General features: G+C 38.4%; 1 protein-coding gene across 5 annotated transcripts in view; it reads right to left on the reverse strand.

Annotated features, from left to right (window-relative positions):
• Positions 1 to 1057: 1057 nt before the first annotated feature.
• Positions 1058 to 23907, reverse strand: part of LOC114660524 (NACHT, LRR and PYD domains-containing protein 6-like) — a 48705-nt gene continuing 25855 nt past the window's right edge. For 4 of the 5 annotated variants that reach the window (XM_028813269.2, XM_051933488.1, XM_051933487.1 and 1 more), the window contains exons 5-11: positions 18737 to 20330; positions 15312 to 15464; positions 10635 to 10799; positions 9515 to 9679; positions 8039 to 8206; positions 7694 to 7802; positions 1058 to 1541 (exon numbers count right to left, since the gene is read on the reverse strand). In XM_028813269.2, the coding sequence (XP_028669102.2) occupies positions 7694 to 7802; positions 8039 to 8206; positions 9515 to 9679; positions 10635 to 10799; positions 15312 to 15464; positions 18737 to 20330 (2354 nt within the window). In that variant the 3' untranslated portion in view covers positions 1058 to 1541. Of the gene's footprint in view, positions 1542 to 7693; positions 7803 to 8038; positions 8207 to 9514; positions 9680 to 10615; positions 10800 to 15311; positions 15465 to 18736; positions 20331 to 23907 lie in introns of those variants that run through there. The other variant, XM_028813272.2, reaches the window with a different exon arrangement.

Below are 23907 nucleotides of genomic sequence, written 5' to 3' on the forward strand. Positions count from 1 at the left end.
AGCTCTGCAGAAGCAGCATTATATGGGGCAATTCCCATCACTTCTGTTTAAACGAAATAAACATGTAAATACGTTGCTTGCACTAGCCTTTGATTAGCATGGACAACAGAAATGCCACAACTGACTCAAGATCCCAAGATCTGCTCTCTTGTAATTTTGTTTTTTCTTTCTCCAGTCCATCTGGAGATTTTTATTCTTTTTCTTTCTGTTTTCCCAGCCATTAGACCTTACTTCATTCTTTGTTATTTAGTATTACCTAATCATATACAGTAGTTGTTTTTTATAAACCTTTCTTTCTTCATCTTGTAAAGCTCTTTGGGCTACACCATTTGTATGAAAATGTGCTAAATACATAAATGTTGTTGCTGTTGTCGTTGTTGTGTTTGGATATGACAGAGAGTCATACCCTTCAGGAACAACCTGAGAATGTCACCTTGTGACTATGGAAATAAATATGACCATGACTGTCAAGAACAAAAGTCAAAGACTTGTTTACCTGCGTAGGATGCCAAAAATCTATGAGGTATGTTGAAAGGAGATTCATTTGATAAGCTGCTGAAAATGAAGAAGGAGATCAAGCATGTTTTGTGTTGAGAGCACATAAAAAGAACAAAGAAAGCATTTTCCAGCATTACTGGTTTTTGGATAAATTCCTGGTTTTGCTCTGCCATGGCCATGCAGCAGTCACAACAGGGGTGGGTTTTGTGACAGACTTCATTCACTTGTATCTGGAAACCTAAAGGAAATTTAACTTCTCTTATGTCCTATTACAGCTAACCAAATAGTTAATCAGGCAAACCTAAAAACAGAGGAGGAAGCAAAGAGTCACTTCTAAATTAAGACTTAACACAAACAGGCGTTTAACAGACACTTTCAAGCCACACTATACAAATTAGTGGTCTATTTGTGAGAAGGAGTGGTAGAGGAACAACACACGATAATCTCTCCCAACTTCCAAGCTAGATAAACGGCATCCAATGTTTCAGCACTTACATATCATATTGTTAATATAAAATAGTAAAAAAAATGAAAATGATGTAAGCAAACACACATACAATATAATCAAAATATATATTTTACAGGAATACAAAAGTAAAATACAGCGAAACAGAACTTACACATCACTAAAACTTGACACCTAGATCTTTCCATAATTATTTTATAAAAGGTATAACATTTCTACTACTAAATAACATAAATTTGTTATCTACAATCAAGGTATTAAAGGGTGAAACTGGATTATTATTATAATGCCTTATTAAATTTTTAGTTTAGAAATGAGACAAAGATTTTGTATTCAGCAAAAGGAAATAATAACAAAAAAACACAATTGTCCAAGAATTTACACTCCCAAAAGTGCTCTGTGTCATTGCTTAAAAGATGCACAGTGTCTTTTAGATGCCTTAATCTACTTGAATACAAATACTGTATATACAGCTCAAACAAACTCATGGTAACAAACAGCTTTTGAAGGCGACGTGTCAGGAGGTCAGTTCTGTCCATTACAAGCCACAAGTACTTCACAGAACAAGTTTCAGAAGCTGAAAGAGAAGAAAAGCACAAACTCAGAATCTTACATCATCCCATTTCTGTGAGGTTAACTGAAGTGTTAACAACTTTAAACCACATTTATAGGTCATCACAGAACTGCATACTAAATCACAACAATTACATTGCTAAAGATGTGCTTTCAGCTTTTCTTATGGAACTGTTTGGTGCAGTGTACAGTTTATAACCAATAATGTATGTGTCCCTCTGATTTATGCCTTCAAATGTTAGCTAGATATTGTAAGGACGGCCCGTGTCCTTTCACAGCCAGAATGCCCTTAGAATAGAAGGACCAGGGGAGAGAGTGTGCACAGGGCATTATTCCCCCTAGAGCACTAGAAGGCAGACCCCTGGGTTGCATGAGTTCTTTAGCTTAGCCCTGTTGGGTTCCGTGAGTGCCGCAAGGGTTTGCTGCAGGAACTGGGAAGCCGGACATCAGGGGGTTTCCATCTCACCTGGAAGTGTTTTCAGACCATGTGTATGGAAGACAGGAAGTACTCCCGGTTGGAAGATAATAGGAGCTGCCTGCCTCACACGGACAAGCCAGAGTTGGGTGGAAGGTGGACAAAGCTTACGTGGAGGAGTGGAGAAAGGAGTTACAGAGAAGAAGAAGCCAAAGAGTTGTGCTTTTGCTTTATTGTACTTGTGGTTGTAGTGGTGGGAAATACTTGATAAGGAAGAGTTTTCCACAATAAAAGACTCTTAGCGCTTTTAACTTGAATCTGTGACTGCTTGTGTTGGGTGTTTGGGGAGCTGGAGCGCCCTCTGGTGTTCACAATATATATATGTGATTTCTTACTTTAAACATAATTTGTCGCTTCTTAGCATTAGGAAACAGTGAGGAAGTATGCTCTTCTCTCCCTTTTCTGGGGAGGACCAGAAGGATTGCAGCGGTGATACACCACGGAAGGACACAAGAAGCGTTCCTGGATAATAGACTAGCTCTGGAACGTTGATAAGACTGCTCATTAGAACTGGAATGAAAGGAGCCCAAAGAAGCGAGATCCTTGGTTGATTCAGGCAGCAATGAAAAGACGAATTGCTCTTGTGAACTGTGCAGGCCTTCTTGTGAACAGAACTTTGAAAAGGTTCCCATATCCTACAAGACTCTATTACAGACTTTCAACTTTTGATTACTTCACTTCCTCCCTGTGCTAAAACTGGAATTGTCTCTGAAAACCCCAATTATACTTTGTATAAATTATTCTGTACTATAATTTTGAACTATTAAAAGTGCATCCCTACCAGACTAGGATCAATGATATATTAAAGGAGTTTGTGTTTTGGTTGGCTAAATGCCTCATACAGTTATACTATATTTACACATGGATTTAGCTTGCATATATGTTAACATACAAAAGTATTTTAGAGTGTTCTTGAAGTATGAGACATGAGTTGTAGAACACCCTTTTGAAATGTAAATAGTAAGAGCAAAATTACAAAAAACAGTCAGAGCTGAAGACCACGCACAAAGTCTTTTTTACACTGTTGTGCTTGTCTGATTATATTGATGTGCTACAAAATATGTACTAGATTAAAAAAAGGTTTCAAGACTATGAGCCACTTAAAGAGTGCATAACATGTCAAATTAATTATGCTGATAGCTGTGTTAATCAGGATTTGTGTTAATGGTGCAGAGCTATGCTGCTATTCACTGTTTAAAAATAGTTTGACATTGAAGGCATCCCATTTATCCTATCTACTACACTGACCCTGCCTAGCTTACTGGCACACATTACATATTGCAATGGCACTCTCGTAGAGGGTACTGTACTCATACATCATCTAAATAACAGGTTACATATAAAATACAAAAATTCTTTGGATATGTAGCGTAAAGAGGAAACAGTGTGGAATACGCATGACAAACAGTATTGTTAAGGTCCTCAGTCTTCCTGCACAGTCCATTTTCTCATTTCTACCTTGTGCCAAATGGTACAGTACCATTGGCTCTTGCTACGGCACATTCACAGTCAGTTTCGATTCAAACCACAAGTTGTGAATTCTTTATATTTGTATATTTCTTTATATTAATAACAGTGTCTGGTGAGAATTTCATGTGAATAGCATCATTGGAAATATATTTACTGAAAAAATGTTGCTGCATTCAATACTTATTTCCTCCACTGACGTCCGAGGTTCGATTCCCGAGAGGGAGTGCAGTGGAGTGTGTACACCTGATGAGCCCAGAATGAGGGCAAAACACGTGTCGTGTACTCTTTGCATTTATTTGACAGTAAACTATTTCAACCATTCTATGATCATTCTATGATCTGCTCCTCACTGAGGGCACTGAGGGCACCGTGTTAGCAGATTGCTGGCCAACCACAAGCGTTACCTAGTAGGTAACCACCCATACAATCAGATTGTGACACAGACTACGAATGCCGTGAATGTAATTACCCCGATCTACATGCTGTCAAATAAACGAACCACACGCCATGGCGCAACGTTAGGGGCATCGCCTCTGGCGCTGACGTCCGAGGTTCGATTCCCGAGAGGGAGTGCAGTGGAGTGTGTACACCTGATGAGCCCAGAATGAGGGCGAAACACGTGTCGTGTACTCTTTGCATTTATTTGACAGTAAACTATATATATATATATATATATATATATATATATATATATATATATATATATATTATACAGTATATATATACACCGGTATATATATATATATATATATATATGTATATACAGTGCATCCGGAAAGTATTCACAGCGCATCACTTTTTCCACATTTTGTTATGTTACAGCCTTATTCCAAAATGGATTAAATTCATTTTTTTCCTCAGAATTCTACACACAACACCCCATAATGACAACGTGAAAAAAGTTTACTTGAGGTTTTTGCAAATTTATTAAAAATAAAAAAACTGAGAAATCACATGTACATAAGTATTCACAGCCTTTGCTCAATACTTTGTCAATGCACCTTTGGCAGCAATTACAGCCTCAAGTCTTTTTGAATTTGATGCCACAAGCTTGGCACACCTATCCTTGGCCAATTTCGCCCATTCCTCTTTGCAGCACCTCTCAAGCTCCATCAGGTTGGATGGGAAGCGTTGGTGCACAGCCATTTTAAGATCTCTCAAGAGATGTTCAATCGGATTCAGGTCTGGGCTCTGGCTGGGCCACTCAAGGACATTCACAGAGTTGTCCTGAAGCCACTCCTTTGATATCTTGGCTGTGTGCTTAGAGTCGTTGTCCTGCTGAAAGATGAACCGTCGCCCCAGTCTGAGGTCAAGAGCGCTCTGGAGCAGGTTTTCATCCAGGATGTCTGTGTACATTGCTGCAGTCATCTTTCCCTTTATCCTGACTAGTCTCCCAGTTCCTGCCGCTGAAAAACATCCCCACAGCATGATGCTGCCACCACCATGCTTCACTGTAGGGATGGTGCCAGGTTTCCTCCAAACGTGATGCCTGGCATTCACACCAAAGAGTTCAATCTTTGTCTCATCAGATCAGAGAATTTTCTTTCTCATGGTCTGAGAGTCCTTCAGGTGCTTTTTGGCAAACTCCAGGCGGGCTTCCGTCTGGCCACTCTACCATACAGGCCTGATTGGTGGATTGCTGCAGAGATGGTTGTCCTTCTGGAAGGTTCTCCTCACTCCACAGAGGACCTCTGGAGCTCTGACAGAGTGACCATCGGGTTCTTGGTCACCTCCCTGACTAAGGCCCTTCTCCCCCGATCGCTCAGTTTAGATGGCCGGCCAGCTCTAGGAAGGTCCTGGTGGTTTCGAACTTCTTCCACTTACGGATGATGGAGGCCACTGTGCTCATTGGGACCTTCAAAGCAGCAGAAATTTTTCTGTAACCTTCCCCAGATATGTGCCTCGAGACAATCCTGTCTCGGAGGTCTACAGACAATTCCTTTGACTTCATGCTTGGTTTGTGCTCTGACATGAATTGTCAACTGTGGGACCTTATATAGACAGGTGTGTGCCTTTCCAAATCATGTCCAATCAACTGAATTTACCACAGGTGGACTCCAATTAAGCTGCAGAAACATCTCAAGGATGATCAGGGGAAACAGGATGCACCTGAGCTCAATTTTGAGCTTCATGGCAAAGGCTGTGAATACTTATGTACATGTGCTTTCTCAATTTTTTTATTTTTAATAAATTTGCAAAAATCTGAAGTAAACTTTTTTCATGTTGTCATTATGGGGTGTTGTGTGTAGAATTCTGAGGCAAAAAATGAATTTAATCTATTTTGGAATAAGGCTGTAACACAACAAAATGTGGAAAAAGTGATGCGCTGTGAATACTTTCCGGATGCACTGTATTTATATATATATATATATATATATATATATATATATATATATATATATATATATATATATATATATATTGTAACAAGGCGCTATATAAGCGCCCGACCTGACACCGATTCACACTGGAGTCACATATAAAATAAAAAGACTTATTTTTTCATCACCTGTGGGGCACGTTTCCCCATAATCCGCACAGGCACAACACAGTCCCAAGTGTAGAATAAACACACCAAAACACCACACTCTTCTCTTTCTTCCACCACCACTCCTCCACCAAGCTTTGTCCTCCTCTGCCCGACTCTTGCCAATGAGTGGTGGTCCCTGGCTCCTTTTATTAGGCACCTGGAAGTGCTCCAGGTGCTTGATTACCGACATCCAGCTGCACTTCCGGGTGTGGCGAAATTACTGCCCAAAAGGGGCTAGCAACTCCTACTGCAGCACCCCCTGGCGGCGCCTGCAGAACCCAACAGGGCTGCACCAAAGTTCAACTCCCATGAAGCCCTGCAGGAGTACAAAGCACCGCTGCAACCCAGGGAGGCTGCCATTTAGCATCCGGGGGAGATACTGGGTTTCCCATGCTTGCTCCCCTGGAACATATGCTGTAGGTGCGTCCCTGGCCACCTGTCACAATATATATATATATTGTGATTAAGGCATTGTGGTGTTTTTGATTATAACAAACGTGTGTGTTTTGGACATTCGGTGTGTGTCTGTCTGTGTCCGGGGGCTGTCCTTCCACAATATGTAAACAAATACTTTCATATGTATATTGTATACTGCATATACTGATTGTGTATAATTGTATTGATTTCTCTAATAGTGAAGTTTTCAACTTTTGACTTTAGCTGAAGTGAGTAAGGCCTACTGATCTGTTGATGCTATTCTAGGTTTCTTTGTAATTTCATGAAAGATTTTACACCTAGCACTTGGATAAATGATGACAGGTTGGCCATTTCAAGAAAGATTGACTACTGTTCCAAACTTTCTCCATTTATGCAATATAGAGGACTGACTGTAGTTTGGTATAGTTCATGAGCTTCAAAAATAGGTTTCTAGGACAATAAAGACACATAGACATCAGTAACATTTTTTCCTGAAATTTATGGAAGTTTTTGAACCTGATATGATGTGCCTCTAGAATCTGTGTTGATGAAACTTCACTCTGATGTCGAGGGTCAGTTTAGTATTACATTGGTTAGGCCTAAATTGGCTTGACTGATACCTAAACTGTTCAGACAGCCAATGCTCTTTATTCCTTTAACCTGACTGAATTCACTATGATGAATAAGATTTTCATTCCTGATTATTGTATTATTAGCTTACACACTAAATGAATGAAGCACCAATGGTTTCCTGTAAAGAGTTTTCTACATAGCAAAAATGTCTGACTAGATTCTCTATAAAAAGACAATAATGCAGATAATCAGGTAGAGGCAAGTGCTTTTTGATTGCTTTTGTATAGTGAAACACAACTTCCAATCAAATGTTTTTTAATGTTCTAATTTCAGTGTAGGGTTGAAAGGAGATGGAGTCAAGAACTGCCCCTTTGTGAGATGATAGTTCATAGCAGGACAGTTTCATATACACACACACTTCAAGGGGTTAATTTAGAGTTGAAAGTCAGCCTACTGTATAGTGCACTTGAAAACTGGCAGAATATATAGATTACACATATAGTAAACAAGCCAGGATTCAAATAAACCCAAATTTATACCAAAAGCACAGAAACCATTTGTATAGTAACATTCAAATAAGTAAAAAATAAATCTATGGCATTTACAGCACCAAAGACTGTGAGAAAAACCCAGCACTATGCTTTATAAAATTACATGCTCACTTCATTGCTTGGTTATGCACAGTACTTACTTAATGTTTCTGTGTGCGGAGTGCTCTCAAGAACCTGCTGGCTAAAGTCACACGGCTCAGGGCTGATTTAAAATTAAAAGACTGGCTGTTCCTATCACAGTTTTCCAGACTGCGGAAAGGAGAAAATGTTTTAATTATGTGAAAAGTTACATTTACTCTGAGAGCATCTTCTTTTAATTTTGTTCATATACTGTACAGTATATCCAGAAACAAACAGACAGGACTTGACAAAGCCTAAAAACTGCAATGGACCATTGACATTTTAATATGCATATAAACAAAGGACAGCTGCATGAGTATATTAGGATAAGTAGCCTGGAGAACAATACATGAAAACATACTAACCCAAGATCTTTAAGTCGAGAACTGGGGCTCTTCTTGGACTGAAACAATTTCTGCACTCCTTCATCAGAGAGTTTGTTGGAGTAAAGATGCAATGTGGAGAGTGTGCCTTTTTCAATAAGGGAGCAGATGGCTGGAATACACATGTCAGACAGAGCATTTTCTATTAACCTTAAAAAAAAAAAAGCAAAATGTTTGCAACCTTGAGCTTTTCATCCTTAGTAGTATGGCAGAATCACACATACATCTTTCCAGCCTTTGATTCATCACTTTTTTATATTCTTTACTTGGAATGTGCTTGGTCTTCTTCACCTTTTAGCTGAACTCTCTTCTTAAGTAGATGGGTAATGGAATGCCAATGATCTGTCTGGCTTTACAATAGCAGTCAAAGCTGAGTTTGCACAGTCACTTCACTGTTGTACAACACAGGACATGTAAACACGTTGACATACAACAGCCCCCTACTGACCCTTGAGACCCTTTCTCTGCAGATGTAACTATTAAAGAGTAGTGCCATGAAGAAAAGTGAATACAAATAGCCACTTATAGGCTGAACTATCTAACAAAGATCAGCCCATAACTTAATTTCAGAACAGAAGTGGGCCCTGGAGGCAATTTGTGGACATAATGGGCAATTCCCAGGGACATCCTTATCATCTCTCCAAAAATGATGTCATCAAGCTTAGCTGCAGCAATTTTGAGCTGATTACTTAAGAAACTGGAAATCAATTCAGGGCAGGTGGTAGCACTGCTTGGTGGTCAGCTAGTTCTTTACCACTTTCAAAGCAATCAGAGTGGTCAGTCCACCTAATTGGAGGGCCTGAACAAATCATATACATGGGCTTCTAAGGCTGCCACAGGAATTCAAAGACTATAAGGGCGGTCTGATTGGACTAGGCAGGCATAGTGGGTGGGACAAAGATATACAAGGAACACCCATTTATGGGCCACTGATCTGTGGTTAATGGCTGAAACCTTATCTTCAATTTAATTTTGAACATCAAGTTTAACTGCATAAGCAAGCTGCTGTATATTCTGTGAATGAAACTCAACTGCAGGCTGCCTTTTCAGTCTACCTTTACTCCATACTCGCAATGCACCCTTTTTTTCTACACTTAAATCAAATCTCCTCGAATGTGGCTGAAGCATAACATGGCTGTTTAATTTGGTATAATATGAACCTTTTTGGAACATGGGGGAAACCCACCCAAGCAGACAAGAATTGTAAATTCTGCACACAAATGCTGACTGGGTGAGGAATTGAACTGTGACACAGCAATGTTATCACCTGCCCTGCTGTGTCATTCAAAAGTAATAAATGGCTTGAATGCAAATGGCAATTAAATTAAACAAATCCATAAATATATAAAACACTTTGAAAACTTGTGTCATTTATTATAAATATAATATCTTCATTGATGAAATGATATAATCTTTACATTATTAAAATAAAGAAAATAAAATGTTTGACTTGCTCACCCTAGTGTGTGGATCTTGGTAGTCTTTAGTCCATCACACAGTAGACTTGCCAGGTTGTCACCCATTTCACAATCTTCTAGGTCCAAGTCCACAAGACTGACCATGGTCCCTGCCAGGTCCAGGAGGGCGGTCACACACTGCTCTGTTATGACATTGTGCTTTAGACTATTGAATGACACAGAAAGGAAGAATTAAACATTACGAGGTGCTGGGGGGCAGGATCTGCACAGAATTGATAACATCTAACCATCAGATGATATTGGAACATTAATGGAAACTGGGCACTACGCTTTCTATTAGCAGAAAGGTACATGGGTTGTCTTCATTGTTTCCTATTGTTAGATTTGAGTAGCAAAAAATTAATTTGATACAACAAGAGAACTCTTCCAAGATGACTGCCTAATAGCCTTGCACTGACTGTGATAGTGATGCACTATCCAACTCTGCATTCAATCTCTAATGAGGTTGCATCTTCCATTTTGCTATCATGTCTTTGAATTAGAAGAAGCCACAAGGGCAAAGTTTAAAGTATATTCAACCTTCAGTTCAAAGCATCCTTCACAGCAGAGTACCCTTCATCTGGCACTACATTTCAAATGAATAAAGCTTCAGTATATTTAAATTACACATTAACATGCTTGGGTGGTTCGGTATTAGTATGGCTATTGCCACACATCTCCACAGCCCTGTGTTCAAATGGCACCCTGATCACTGTCCCTGGTCCATGTGGGTTCTCTCTGGGTACTCCGGCTTTGAATTTTTCAACATGCATTTTCCACAATATGGCTGGGGAACTGGGCCTATCCTAGCAGCATCAGGCATATATAGTCACTTAAACTAATACTCAGGATCTGTGGGGTGAAACAGAAGACTGGAGCGACTAAAGAAAACACAAAAGTGAAAAGCAAAATCCATGCAAAAAATTGAACACAGGTCCATGATGCTGTATCTAGTAAATCAGATAATGCAAAGAAGATGATTTTAGCAATACAAAGCTAGCTCCAGTAAACATAAGTAGATAAAACTATGACAGGACTGTTGTTTTCAGTTGGTGTTATTCACAAGAATGTGCCTCATACCGTATTCTGAGAAATTCGGGACATCACTATGTGGGACTCACCTGAGCACTTGTAACTGGCACTGGACTTCTTTGAGTATCGTGCACATTTCAACCACAACTGTGTCGTGCAACTTATGGAAATAGAGCTGATTTGGTGAGCACTTGCAGTCATGTAGAAACCATCTGAGGAAGACAATGCTTTCTGGCACATTTTGAATGAATATGCTGAAAGATAGATAGACACTTGTCAAAAATTTGGGATCACAAGCAGTAGAATCTCTCGGAAATACATAATAAGGAAAAAATGTCAGAGAAGAAGAAAGAACAATTTCTTGGGGTTATAGTCAACAAATGTACTGAATGAATACATGACAATATTAAAGAACACTGAATCATCAACAGTCAGAAAAGCACATTGCCAGGCAATACATGTTGGCAGGCAATATGTGCATGAACGCCACTGTAATTATAGATTGGATTGGCCAGGAAGTTAAACACAATGCATTTCAAGGAGTAGACCACCTAAAAATGAAATGTCTAGATACTGTATAACTTAAAGAAGGCTTTAATAAGAACGGGTAGTGTCACTGGAAAAACTGAAAGCCATCATTACATGAGACAGGATATGAAAAGCTAACAGAGGCCATATTTCTACTTTGGGGTGAACATGTAGATGCTGTATGTGTATGTGGAATTTAGCAACAAGAAGTGACTGATCTGGCTAAAGGTGATGTGGTAGTAGCTGGAAAAGAGCACCCACAAAAGGAATGGCATAGAAAAAGAGAAGAAATCGTAAATCAAAGCAAACACGATAACCAGGTAGGACTAAATACTTTCATCAAAATCAAAAATAAGTATTGAGAATCAATATCAAAAAAATCTTTATCAAAAAAATTCTTTTAGAGAAAGGTTTTGACAAAAATTAATAGGAGTTCTCCGCAACCTTGGCTAAAACACAGAACCTCCCAAACTATGTTCCCACAACCATGAGTTGTGTCTTGTTAACAGCACTGAAAGAGTGGTGGTGCCCAATAATGAAAAACAAAATGGTGTCAAAAACAATGCAAAATCTATTTCAACCTCTTTAAGTAAATTTTCAAATTAAAAAAATGCTGTTTAATTTTGGATTTGCCTTACACCAGGCCTAAAACAGGTGCAAAATATTAGTACTAAACATGTTGAAAAGCCTGCAAAAATATAAAAACAAATCCAAATCATAACTAAAAATGGAAATCCCTCTACTCCCTGAAACCAAGACTATGCACAAAGAGATTGCTGAAAATATATTGTGGATAAGGGAAACACAGCAAATCATCTGGGTTAAGCTATCGGTTTACGTCTTACAAGGAACTCCTGTAGAGGTAATGCTGGCAACTCAACTGGAAGGCTATGGATGTAACAAGAGCAATTATTAAGGGCCTGGGGCCTCATGTAAAAAACCTTGCTTACATTCCATACTAAAACTTTGCTTATGCTGATGGGCAAAAACGATTTATAAAACCGTATATACGCTGAATGCCATACCAAGTTCCTTCATGGATCCAAAATCAACTTAAAACTATGTACAGTTGTCGTGCGCATGCTTTGCTTTTAGCCAGTCATCTCCTTCAGGTAACCAAGTATGGCAAAATATAAACACCCTTTCTGAAAATTCATGATCTAATCACCATAAAATTTGGTCATATTCCTGAGTGACGTCTTTGAAACAAATCACAGGACTACAATGGAGACGAAACTTCAAAGAAAGTGAACTTGAGGTATTACTGACTGAAATGGAGACTGTGAAATTATTGTTTTTGCTCGTTTCTCTGTGGCAGTCAGAAATAAGAGGCAAAAAAAGAAGGGTCGGAGCAAATGACCAGAGCTGTGTGGTGAGAGCAAAAATAAATAAATAGATAAAATCATTTTAACAAGGAAATGTAAGTGCTGCAGTACGTTCAATCTCTATTTATATACTGTAATGTAAAATATCCAAATGCCTCTGCATTGATGTCCTGATGGATAGGGTCTGAGTAGTCTGTGTGCTCATCCTGGCCTATTTCAGGTGGCAGAGGCAGCCCATGTTTCATCGGTATGTTAAGTGGCATTGCACAACCCATCACAATGTGGCAAACCTTTGTGGGTCTGTACAGCAGTGTGGCAGGCATTTGTGTGCGTTTTTGGCTCATGATGATGACTGACTTACAAGCTGGTGTAGACTTCTTAGAGCCGTCCTCTTGATGTTGTGTGCTGAACTGGAGCTTGCATTACAAAAACCATCCTGCAGTGACAGCGCTTATCAGAATTAACTGGTTGACCAGTCGGGAATCTCACAGTTATCAGTGAGCCATGTCTGCCATCAGTATGGGATGGTATAATCAGTGCTTGAAGCTACTGATTGCAATGCATTATAAAATACATATAGCTAGTCTGGAGGGTGGGGGAGGTCCTGGTTTGTAGTTCAACCGAGATTAAATGCATGCCAGGTCGGAGGGCATTGTGCCACGATGCACTGGTACGTGTTCACTATTGGCTGCAAAAGCAGGGAAGTGATGATTTTCCTAAAGTAATCACCCCATTTGACTTCACACATGTAACAACAAAGGCACCATCACAGAATTAATTTGCTTTTTAAACAGAGAGCATTTTTCATTCAATTAATATGCAAGTAATATGTGATGTTCAAATCTGTCTAACTGACGTTGTTGTGAGGTGGCTTAGCTGAAGCGACGACTAATTTATTTTATCATATCGTGGCATGGGAAGCTGAATTCAGAGTCATGCTGTGTGTGATGGCTGACTTCGTGGTAGTGCGGCCATTGCCAGTTATATTATACAGCACAGCACCCCCAATTTATTGACAAAATAGATAAGCTATACACTAAGGCAATTAATGCCCAGTGCAAACTCCTAATGTTATTACCAATGTTAAAGACAGCTGTATTAAGAGAACATGTCAGTTAACTACAGTATGGTGTAATTAGTTCAGGAACATCAGAAGGGGACTGGTGCATCACTGAAACATGTAATAAACAAGATTTTCAATTCACTTCATTGTCCTGCTGCCTGGAGTCGCTAAAATGCCAACACAAAAACATCTGCATAGGAGTTTCAAGTGGCCTAAAGTTACCTTAACTTTAAGCCAGTTTTCACACCAAGTTCACATTTTATAAATCCCAACTTTTGCATAAGAAATAGCTTACACATGTTTTCCAAGCATAAGCAAATTTTATACATGAGACCCCGGGATAAAAAAATAAGAACTTCACGTTTTAAATAATAAACTTGGCACCAGTGAGAAAGCTTCTTAAAGAAAGAAAACCCATGCTAAAATAAAATTATGAGGGTTCTGTTGAAATTTTAACAAGTCTGTTATGAGCATGTTGACCTTTACAATCAAACACGGCACATTCTAGAATTCTGGGGCTCCCCAGTTAGAAAGTGGTGGGTAATCTAAACCTTAATGTAATGTAGGTGAAAATGGTAAGTCATAGATTTTGAATTATTGTGTTGGACCAGGAGATGAAAAAGAATGGGGTGTCAAAAAACAATGCATGGGTTAAAAACCAGAAAGACAGAAATAATGATTGTGTGAACCAAAAATGTTAACCAAAAATCAAAGCCAATAATAAACAAGTGAGAATCCTAATCAGATTGCAGATACCTATCATTTGAAAGCAAATAGAAAGTCCAGAAACTTGGACATCAGGAATCTTTTATATTATGATTCAAAATGTCACATGATTGGCAACCTGTAAACAATATGGCTATGGCCATTCAGACAGCCACAAAACGGTGGTGAGCATCCAAAAAACACAAAACATAAAATAGTGGTTACCACAATAAGCAACATTTAAAATGTAGACGTAAAAACAACACAAACATAACAATAAAATGATTACATAATGTAATCAAAAAAGATGTCTAAAGTAAAAAACAAAATGCAGAGAGAGTAAAATTCTGTAAATCTCAATCCCTCAAAATCATACCACTAAGTGACAAGTTATTTACAATGTCTGTGTGATGTAATGGATGGGACTGTCAACTCTTTGTATTTAGCCTCCAATATTTCGATGATCTCCTGACTGGAGTAGAAAGATAAAAAGTCTATCTGGATGGAAAATAGGTCGATTAGGTCCTTTGCCAGAAATTAAAGGAAGATAAACTTACACTAAGAGAGAAATCGCGGAGCCATCTTTGGCATGCAAATGTCACGATATCAGATATATGACAAGTTCTTTTGTGGTTTCTCATTTTGTAATGATTTTCCAGTCAATTTACAGTTATTATTTTTTGTCATTATGGCAATAACATCATTGTACTGCCATTTGTTTTTCTTATATCTCATATCTCCTGCAATTTTGTTCCTGTTGCCAGGCACTGCTGATGCTCACCTGACCAGCGTCAGTTGCGTCTGATGTCACAGCACCACAAGTACTTAAAAAGGTAGCACACACGATTTAGTGTTCTAATTTTGAACTTTTCTCACTCTCAGGTCTCTCTTTCTACTGGTTTAGTGTGGAGGGCAGATAAAAAGGCACTACCAAGCAGACTTAGTGTTAGTAACATTTTCTGTTTGCTTTTTCTGACTTCATTTCTGTTTTGCATATTGGGTTTTGAAAATTGTCTTTCAAACTGTTTTTCTGGCTTTATGACTTTCTTCCTATCACAGTATCTGCACTATTTTTTTTTACTCCAGGCTGTTGCTGCAAATGAAATCACAAAGGAAACAAGAGATTTGCCCTCTTTAGTGCCTACCTCTTCATGTCTTCTTCAGATGAGCTGCATTTCAAAATGAGTCCATCGCTCGCTGGTGTCTGGGACAGGTGCAGCTTCATTGGTTGACAATTTCTTGTAATTTCGTGGCTCAGAAGTTTCACTGATTCTTTGCTCAGTTCGCAGATTTCAATGCTAAATAATAGTAGTTGACAAAAAATGACAACTGTTGCATAAACAAACATGTTCCACTCATGCATACAGAAAATTAGAATAAAAGCATATGTTTCTCAAATAACTAGTCATTCTCCAAGCACCACTGAGCATCTACTTTCCATTCTGTCTTAAATGTACCTTTAGGTTTGCAATCACTAAGATTATTATTATAATTGTCAAAGTCGGAATTGCACTACCAAAAATGTCTAGTGGCTCAACAAAATGTCTACACATGACAGGAAATAAATCCTGTGATCCCTTTTTTCTTGCTGGAGAATTTTATTGAAATATTAAATGACACATGGGCCTAAGGGATTAAAGAATCAAAATGCTTCCAGACAGGACTAAACACCTTTCTTGTCATGTCAATGGCATTAATGTCATTGGAACACAATTTGTTTCGTAAATTTTTGTGCAAAGCAAAATATCAGGTTTTACTGCAGGTTGTTTCACTCATCACTATCCACCATATATATTCTATCAAGACATGAAAAGTGACAGTTTGAATATTAAAGTAAAAGAAGACAAAAGATGTTAAACAACCAGGAAATCAATTACATCAAATGCCAAAGCTAAATAAAAGGATTATAACTGGGAAGCGTAAACAATGGAAAAGACATGCTAAGTTTTGTGGACTCGGCAATGTCAGATAACCAGAAAGTGCATGACACTGTCGCAATGCTGATGGTTTGTTGTGAGGTGGCTTCATTCTTCAGTTTTTTTTACTCAGTCTTATTAATTAAAATTTTCCCTTTCTCAAAGGCATTTAACGGTTTCTAGATTTACAGTAGTTATTCTAACATTTCTTTTACAATGTGCATATTTGGGCGGCACGGTGGCGCAGTGGGTAGCGCTGCTGCCTTGCAGTTGGGAGATCTGGGGACCTGGATTCGATTACCGGGTCCTCCCTGCGTGGAGTTTGCATGTTCTCCCCGTGTCTGCGTGGGTTTCCTCCGGGCGCTCCGGTTTCCTCCCACATTCCAAAGACATGCAGGTTAGGTGGATTGGCGATTCTAAATTGGCCCTAGTGTGTGCTTGGTGTGTGGGTGTGTTTGTGTGTGTCCTGTGGTGGGTTGGCACCCTGCCCAGGATTGTTTCCTGCCTTGTGCCCTGTGTTGGCTGGGATTGGCTCCAGCAGACCCCCGTGACCCTGTGTTCGGATTCAGCGGGTTGGAAAATGGATGGATGGATGTGCATATTTACTATTTGTTTTGATCACATTTTGTGACTTCATTATTTTGATGCTAGATGTTTTTGAAATGGGTGTGGTCACGCAGGTCATGACCTCAATGCCAATTATGAAGAGGGGTTAAAAGGGTAATTTTTGTGTCCATTTTCTCTCCAAGTTTGTGAACATATACCAGAAGACTACTTAGCATTTGCTAAACTTCTGATCCCCTTTTTGTTAATGGCTGCTGCTGGTACCTTTTTGACTTTGATTTGTGCTTAGTGCCTTTTGGTTCCTCTGAAAGTGTGGCTTGATTTCTTGGTTATGATCCTAGTGTGATTTTTGACAACATCTTATCTCCTGGTCATCTGCTTAGATAAACTGTGTCTTTTTCTTCAAAGACAGTAAAAAGTTGTTTTGTCACAGGCACCCATGACACAAAATTTCAGCAACCACAAAAAAAGGCTTTGGAAAACGTGTTAATTGACTTTGGCCATTTAAAAACCTAAACCATCAGTATACCAGAAATGGAATCTGCAACTCAAAAGATCAATAATGGAAAATTAAAGGTCTTCACCAGAGCTCAGAAGAATGAACAAAAAAACATAAATTGAAATCAAATCACAACACCACATAGGTAAAACTTTGAACCACATACATGGTGGGGATTTGTACCTGAACTATTAAGTATAATACCAGCATCTGACAAAATATCACCCCATCTTCAAGCATGCAATAAAAACTGGTTTGATTTCATGCAGATTAGGAATAGAAGAAACACAACAGAAAAAAGGTTAATTCAGAAAAAAGCATAAAACATAAAAAGACAAGCAACTGGGAAGTGTGTCCTCATCTAGACAGTCAGAATGTAGACACACGTGTAGTTAGGCCAAATGCACCAAAACTGGCTCTATTATTTCATTTTCATTCAGTCTGATATTGTCTGTTCTCCATTTGTTCATCTCTCCACTGTGATTACTCATTAAAGTATATTATAAATTAGCTTAACCTTTTGGTCTACTGTATGAGTCCTTCTGGGAATCCTTCCAGAATAGGTAAGGTAGTTATTTACAGTAAGTTAAGGAAAACAGAGGCTTAGTGGTCACTAATCCGCTCACTAATCATGATGCCAGAGAGTGGCCTCATGTTGTGTGTTAATTAAAGCATGCAGGTAACAATTTCACTGCACGCTGTATGTATCACAATATTGAACCTACAAACCTACAATATAGACACACAGAGATAAATGTATTTGTGTAAAAAAGAATTTTCCTCAGATATTTAAAAAAATACATATGCTAATCATTTCATACAAGCATAAACATAAAGGTGTCTTCTTGGGTCTTTGGTAAAAATGAATATGAACACACACCTTCATATTGGCCACCCAGCTGAGGAAATCCATCCATTCATTATCCAACCTGCTATATCCTAACTACAGGGTCACGGGGGTCTGCTGGAGCCAATCCCAGCCAACACAGGGTGCAAGGCAGGAAACAAACCCTGGGCAGGGTGCCAGCCCAACGGAGGGCAACTGAGGAAATTCTACTTCAATTTACTATACAGAATTAGATTATTACATGCACTTTAAACACTTTGATGGGCCAAGTTAATTAGCTAACAGAAAGGCACCCATAGCAGGATGATGCTTTTGAAGTGGGATAAAAATTTAAAAAGTAGCAGTAGGCTGCCTAAATCAACAATATCATGATAATTTCTTAGAAATAAATATTATCATATTTTGTGAGGAACTGGATAAATTTAATGTTGGTGTTGATTTGTCATTTGTGTTTTGTATATATATGTTATTCTGGTAATCATTTGTATTTTTATTTTGTCACTGGCTGATGACATCTCTGGCTACTGTATTTGTGTTTTTTATGGCTCCACTCTGGCTTTAGTTTATTTGTCAGTTTATTGTCATTATTTTTAAATGAAACCTTACAGTGTTGAATCACTTCATTATTAATAGGAAGAACTAAAGGATTAAAATGTATCTAGTTAAAAGAAGAATACAGGGTCACAGTGATCAAAGAAAGAAAGTCTGTTCTTAAGGATTATACTGGATAATGTCAACACTCACGTGAACTGCTGGACATTTCTAAGGTGAGGCAGCAACGTTTCCACGTCATTACGTCTCAAGTTACAATTTGCCAAAATCAGTTTTTTGAGAGACTTTGCATGCTGGAGACAGTAGTTTAACACCAGGAAATCACGCTTGTTCAGGGGAATGTCATACAGTTCAATCATCTCAAGTAAGCCCATAGTACTCTTTGTTAACTCATCATCATTTAACTCATAAAGGCAAAACATTATGTCTTGGAGTAGATGACTATCCCGTGGTCTCTTTTTAAGATACTTCACAGCTTCTTTTATCCAGCTGCACAGCTGGGACTTCAGCTCAGTAAAACATTGGAGGTTGAAATTTTGAAATGGTTCCAAAGTGTCATCCTTGCAAAGACCAAAAAGGTATATAATGGTGTCCCGCTGGTGAGGTGAGGAAAGTGACTTATTTAAGAAATCTCTACATAAGGCTTTATTGCTAGCAATGAAGACTGCAGCCAAAACTTCTTGAACACTTCTATGGACAAAGGAGTATTTGATTTTCTTTGAGACTCCACATTGATAGGACTCTTTATTCAGGAAGTTGGTGGGGAATGTCAAATTCTGGAATTTGTTCAGTAGCTGTTCTTCATGAAAATCCCACTTATTATTCTCGACGCCTTCCTTTGACATCTCACAAAGGATCATAAGAATTGTTTTGGCTTCTTTTTTATCTAAAGTAGAATTGTGGTATTTTAGCAGACTATAGATATAATTCACAAATATGTGTGTCAGTGAATCACTTGTCACTTCATAGGACTTGGAGAGGGCGCAGACCACCCAGCAAGTGAGAGGAGTCTCACACATGGCCAGTAATTTTTTGTTGGCCTTAACTTGCTCAACCACTGCAGTTGCCTGCTCAGGTTCATCAAAATGTTTATGGAAGTATTCTTCAATACTTTCTTCAGGGAAGCCCAGGATTTCAGCCCATTGGTCTATATTCTCTTGGTCTGGAATCTGGTCTGCAATAGCAGAGCGAATTGTTATTAATAAGTAGCAACCACTTAATTCCTTTTTTTGAAGTAAATGTAAAATGTGAAGGGAAGGCGATTTTGAGCGATTTGTAGTTTTAATCTGACAACTATTGGAAGTTAAATTTAGTGCATCCAAGCCATCAATTAGAATCAATACATTTTCTGGCACTTTCTCAATTTCTTCATTCATCAAATCTTCACAATCTTGAAACAGTAATTTATCAAGGCTAATGTCTTCTTCTATGTTCATGAGATTTTTGCAGTCCAAGTAGATGGCATAATTAAACATGCAGTATGCCATATTAGAAGCCCATTCCAGCATGACTTTGCGTATTGTATAGCTCTTCCCCATTCCTGCTGAACCCTTCAGCACTAGATTTTTATTTCTTTCAGGAGCTATGAGATCTTTCAAGTTGGAATCATTGTCCACTGTCCTCTGCCTAACTAATTTTGGCTTGACGCTTCTAGTGCAACCCTTTGTTTGTATCCGAAGTTGAGTATATTCCTCATCAAGAAGTTTGTATTCTGCCCAGTCACTGTTATGATCTTTAACTTTTTCAAATTTCTGTTTGATTTTGTCCTTGTATCTTCTAAGAGCATCTAATGAATGAAACAGACAATACACACTATTCAATATATTTTTCTGCAACAAATCCTGGAATTTACAAAAGAACAATAAAAAATGCAATTAAACAAAGGTTTGTAGTGTCACAGATAGGCAGACAGTTGGTTTCTAACAGCTATTGATGGTCTATATCCATTTTGCTAAGGTTAAGAAATCTTTCAGATCTAAATAAAGTTTAATAATCAGAGCATGTTGCATTAGAAATATTACTTTAAACATAAATTTACAGAATTTTTTAGTTTACTTTACAAAGTATGGGGAAATTGAACACTGGTAGTGTCAAGTAACTTATCCAAGCACAGCCATCAGGAACACAAATAATCTTTAGATGTTGTGCATATCTGAATTTTATCCCCCATTCACCTCCTTACATTTTTAAAGCTATAATGTAAGTCAACATTCCTCTAGTGGCTCATTTAGTCATGTTTGTTCAAAAATGAAATGCTACTGTGATGTCTTGTCTATGTCATCAGCAGCCATCAGTGTTTTAGGGTTAACTTGGAAATATTTCCAGTTGTGTGATTATAGCCGATAGTGGGTTTGCTCACTTCTGCAAATGGCAGGTACACAAACCTGTGTAATACTGGCTATGATCAGTCAAAAATAAATGATATAGGAAGTGGAAACTTTATCATGGATGGAAAAAACAGTTACAAATTGTACTGTAAGGTGGGGGTGGTTCTGATTTGGTGACAGAACAATTCTTCAGGGATTTATGACATGAAATTGGGCTTTAACCTTCAAATTAGAGCCTTAACTTGAATATAAATTTAGATTAAACTGTAGTTCCAATACTTAAACAGTTTTGTTTCTTTATTTATTGCAAACTGTTAAAGTGAAAGTATGGAACAGAAACAAAACAACCTTTCTTCATGAAGCATAAAAGTGTGCTTGCAATTAGGAAGTGCCTCGCCCTAGCCTTGTTGTTATCTGTTATTTCTAGGCTCTCTGGGGCACAGGATGCACATCTTAAAACAATTTTAAGATCCGAGAAGTTGCTGTCTCCTGATTCTTCAGCATGAAAAGTCACTTGTTGTGACCCTTTGAATATTTTGAAAGTGCTAATATTTACTGGGGAACTCTGGAGAGTGTCTAAACACAAAAGATTTTTGCAACTTAAAACTTAGTGTGGACAAAAATCTCTGATTAGGTCCGCATTATAATATCAAAAGTATAAATAGCCAGCAAGCAGTTTATGCTATTTCAGGTAATCCACATGCTTTTACAGCTGTATGTACAGCATGTTTTGCTTGGTTTGCCATTCAACAGAAGTAAATATAGTAAGTTCCCACATTACCTTTTGCCCAAACCAAATTGTAAGACATGCATTTGCGTTTCTGTGTGTGGACAATCGTCAATGTGGATTTATGAGTTACGAATTATGTAAGTCTTAGTTATGAAAACTGTTTTAATAAAGAATTTAAATTGATCGAATGGCAGCTATGCAGAAACTGTAAAAAATAAAGCACTAGACTGAAGAGATGATCTTAACAAGAAGTTGGTGCCACTGTGGCCTGACATCCTGCCCAATAGCAGATGAACTACCATTAATGGAATAGATCTTTTACTCGGAAACCTCACCAAAGTTAGCCAAAGTACAGAACAAAAATAAAACCAGACAATGAATGCTTTAAACATTTTGAACACCACAGTGGATGCTGTATGTATAATATAAACAAATATGAGTTAAATATTATATTGAGAAAATAATATATATTAATAACACACTCAACACCAGAATAGAACATCACCAAAGCAGACAAAACATGTACATACAGCATAAGCAATACAAACACCATGGCGGGTGCAGATCATGCACACAAGTACCAAAATGATAACTCCCCACGTGTGGAGCTCCCTCAGTATGTGTTCAGTGTAACTTGGTTAGGATTGACTGTGCCCACATCATCCATAGTAGAATAACGCAACACTTCTGACTTGGTCTGACCAGAGGTGTAGCTAGGATTTTCAGCACCCGGGGACAACTAAAGATTTCGCGCCCCCTCCTGTTTGCCAAAATGCAATGGGGAAGGGAAAGAAAATTTTAAAATGGCGCCCCTTGGATGCTGCATATAGGGATAGATGTCCCCCCCTTGCTACGCCACTGGGTCTGACTCTGCTTGGCACCTCCTTTGTGGCTAATATTAGCGCAAGCCCTGTTCCTACCACTCCTACCAATCCGTCACCATCAAGGTCTGCCATAATAACAGATTCAGAGGAAGAGTTCTTTCCTATCTTGTCTGTAATAAAAGTTGAAGAAGTGATTTTATTCACAATGTAATATACAGGGAGGCACGGTGGTGCATTGGGTAGCGCTGCTGACTCGCAGTTAGGAGACCTGGGTTCGCTTCCTGGGTCCTCCCTGAGTGGAGTTTGCATGTTCTCCCCGCGTCTACATGGGTTTCCTCTGGGTGCTCCGGTTTCCTCCCACAGTTCAAAGACATGCAGGTTAGGTTAATTGGCGATCCTAAATTGTCCCTAGTGTGTGCTTGGTGTGTGGGTGTGTGTGTGTGTGCCCTGCTCGGGGTTTGTTTCCTGCCTTGTGCCCTGTGTTGGCTGGGATTGGCTCCAGCAGACCCCCATGACCCTGTAGTTAAGATAAAGTGGGTTGGATAATGAATGGATGTAATATACATATTGTAATTTTTTAAAAGTAATTTACATTAATGACTTTGCATGAGTTAACCGCAGCACCAAATAACCAATTTGGGCAAGCAACATGATCATGGTTGCCAAAGAAGACCTTTCAACAAAAAAAATATTTAATCATTAATAAACAGGGCTAACAGTCTGATAGGATAGAGGTGGCCCCATTACGCCTCCCACAAAGCGACAGGTCTGCTCATGCTTAAAATACATAAAAATGTTGGGTAAGCCTTGCTGCATCTACTGTAATTATGACTAGCATGTCTAGAAGATAAGAACTCTGTGACTTTGAACTTGGGATAGTGATGGGTCACTAAAATTGGAAGCTGAGCTCCTGATGATGGCAACAAAAATACAATCAAAATGATGTCAGATCAGACCTCAGGAAGGACATCATGAATAAAGCACAAATGGAATAACAAGCAGGCATCTCTATGTTGCATAACTCCACAGGTAAACATCACTAAATAAAGTATAAAAACAAAAACAAAAGAGTCTCCAAGCATAAACGGGTATCAGTAAGTATAGCTTTTTTTATTACTATCTTGACTGAAAAGGAAAATGTATCACAATTGATGAATGGTTCACTGCTCAAACTAAGAAAAAGATTAATATGTTGTCCTCATACACTTTTGACAAATATTATATCAAAGGACTCTCTTTTGTAAAGTTTCACAAGAATGCAGGTTTGTTTTTGCAAATAGGATACTTACTGATCGCTAAAGAATGGCTGCTATGAGGAAGGCCCAGCTAAGAGTTCCCCTCATCTGACTATGTGTGAATAGGCACAGTCCAAAGAAATGAATTTTAGCAGGAAGTTTTTTAATACTATAATGTGCATTCTAACATATTGTGCAAAATTCTTTGTGACTTATTTTTATTATTGTGGTGATCGAAAAAGCACAA

The sequence above is a fragment of the Erpetoichthys calabaricus genome, chromosome 11 (assembly GCF_900747795.2).
Source record: "Erpetoichthys calabaricus chromosome 11, fErpCal1.3, whole genome shotgun sequence".
Taxonomy (NCBI): domain Eukaryota; kingdom Metazoa; phylum Chordata; class Cladistia; order Polypteriformes; family Polypteridae; genus Erpetoichthys; species Erpetoichthys calabaricus.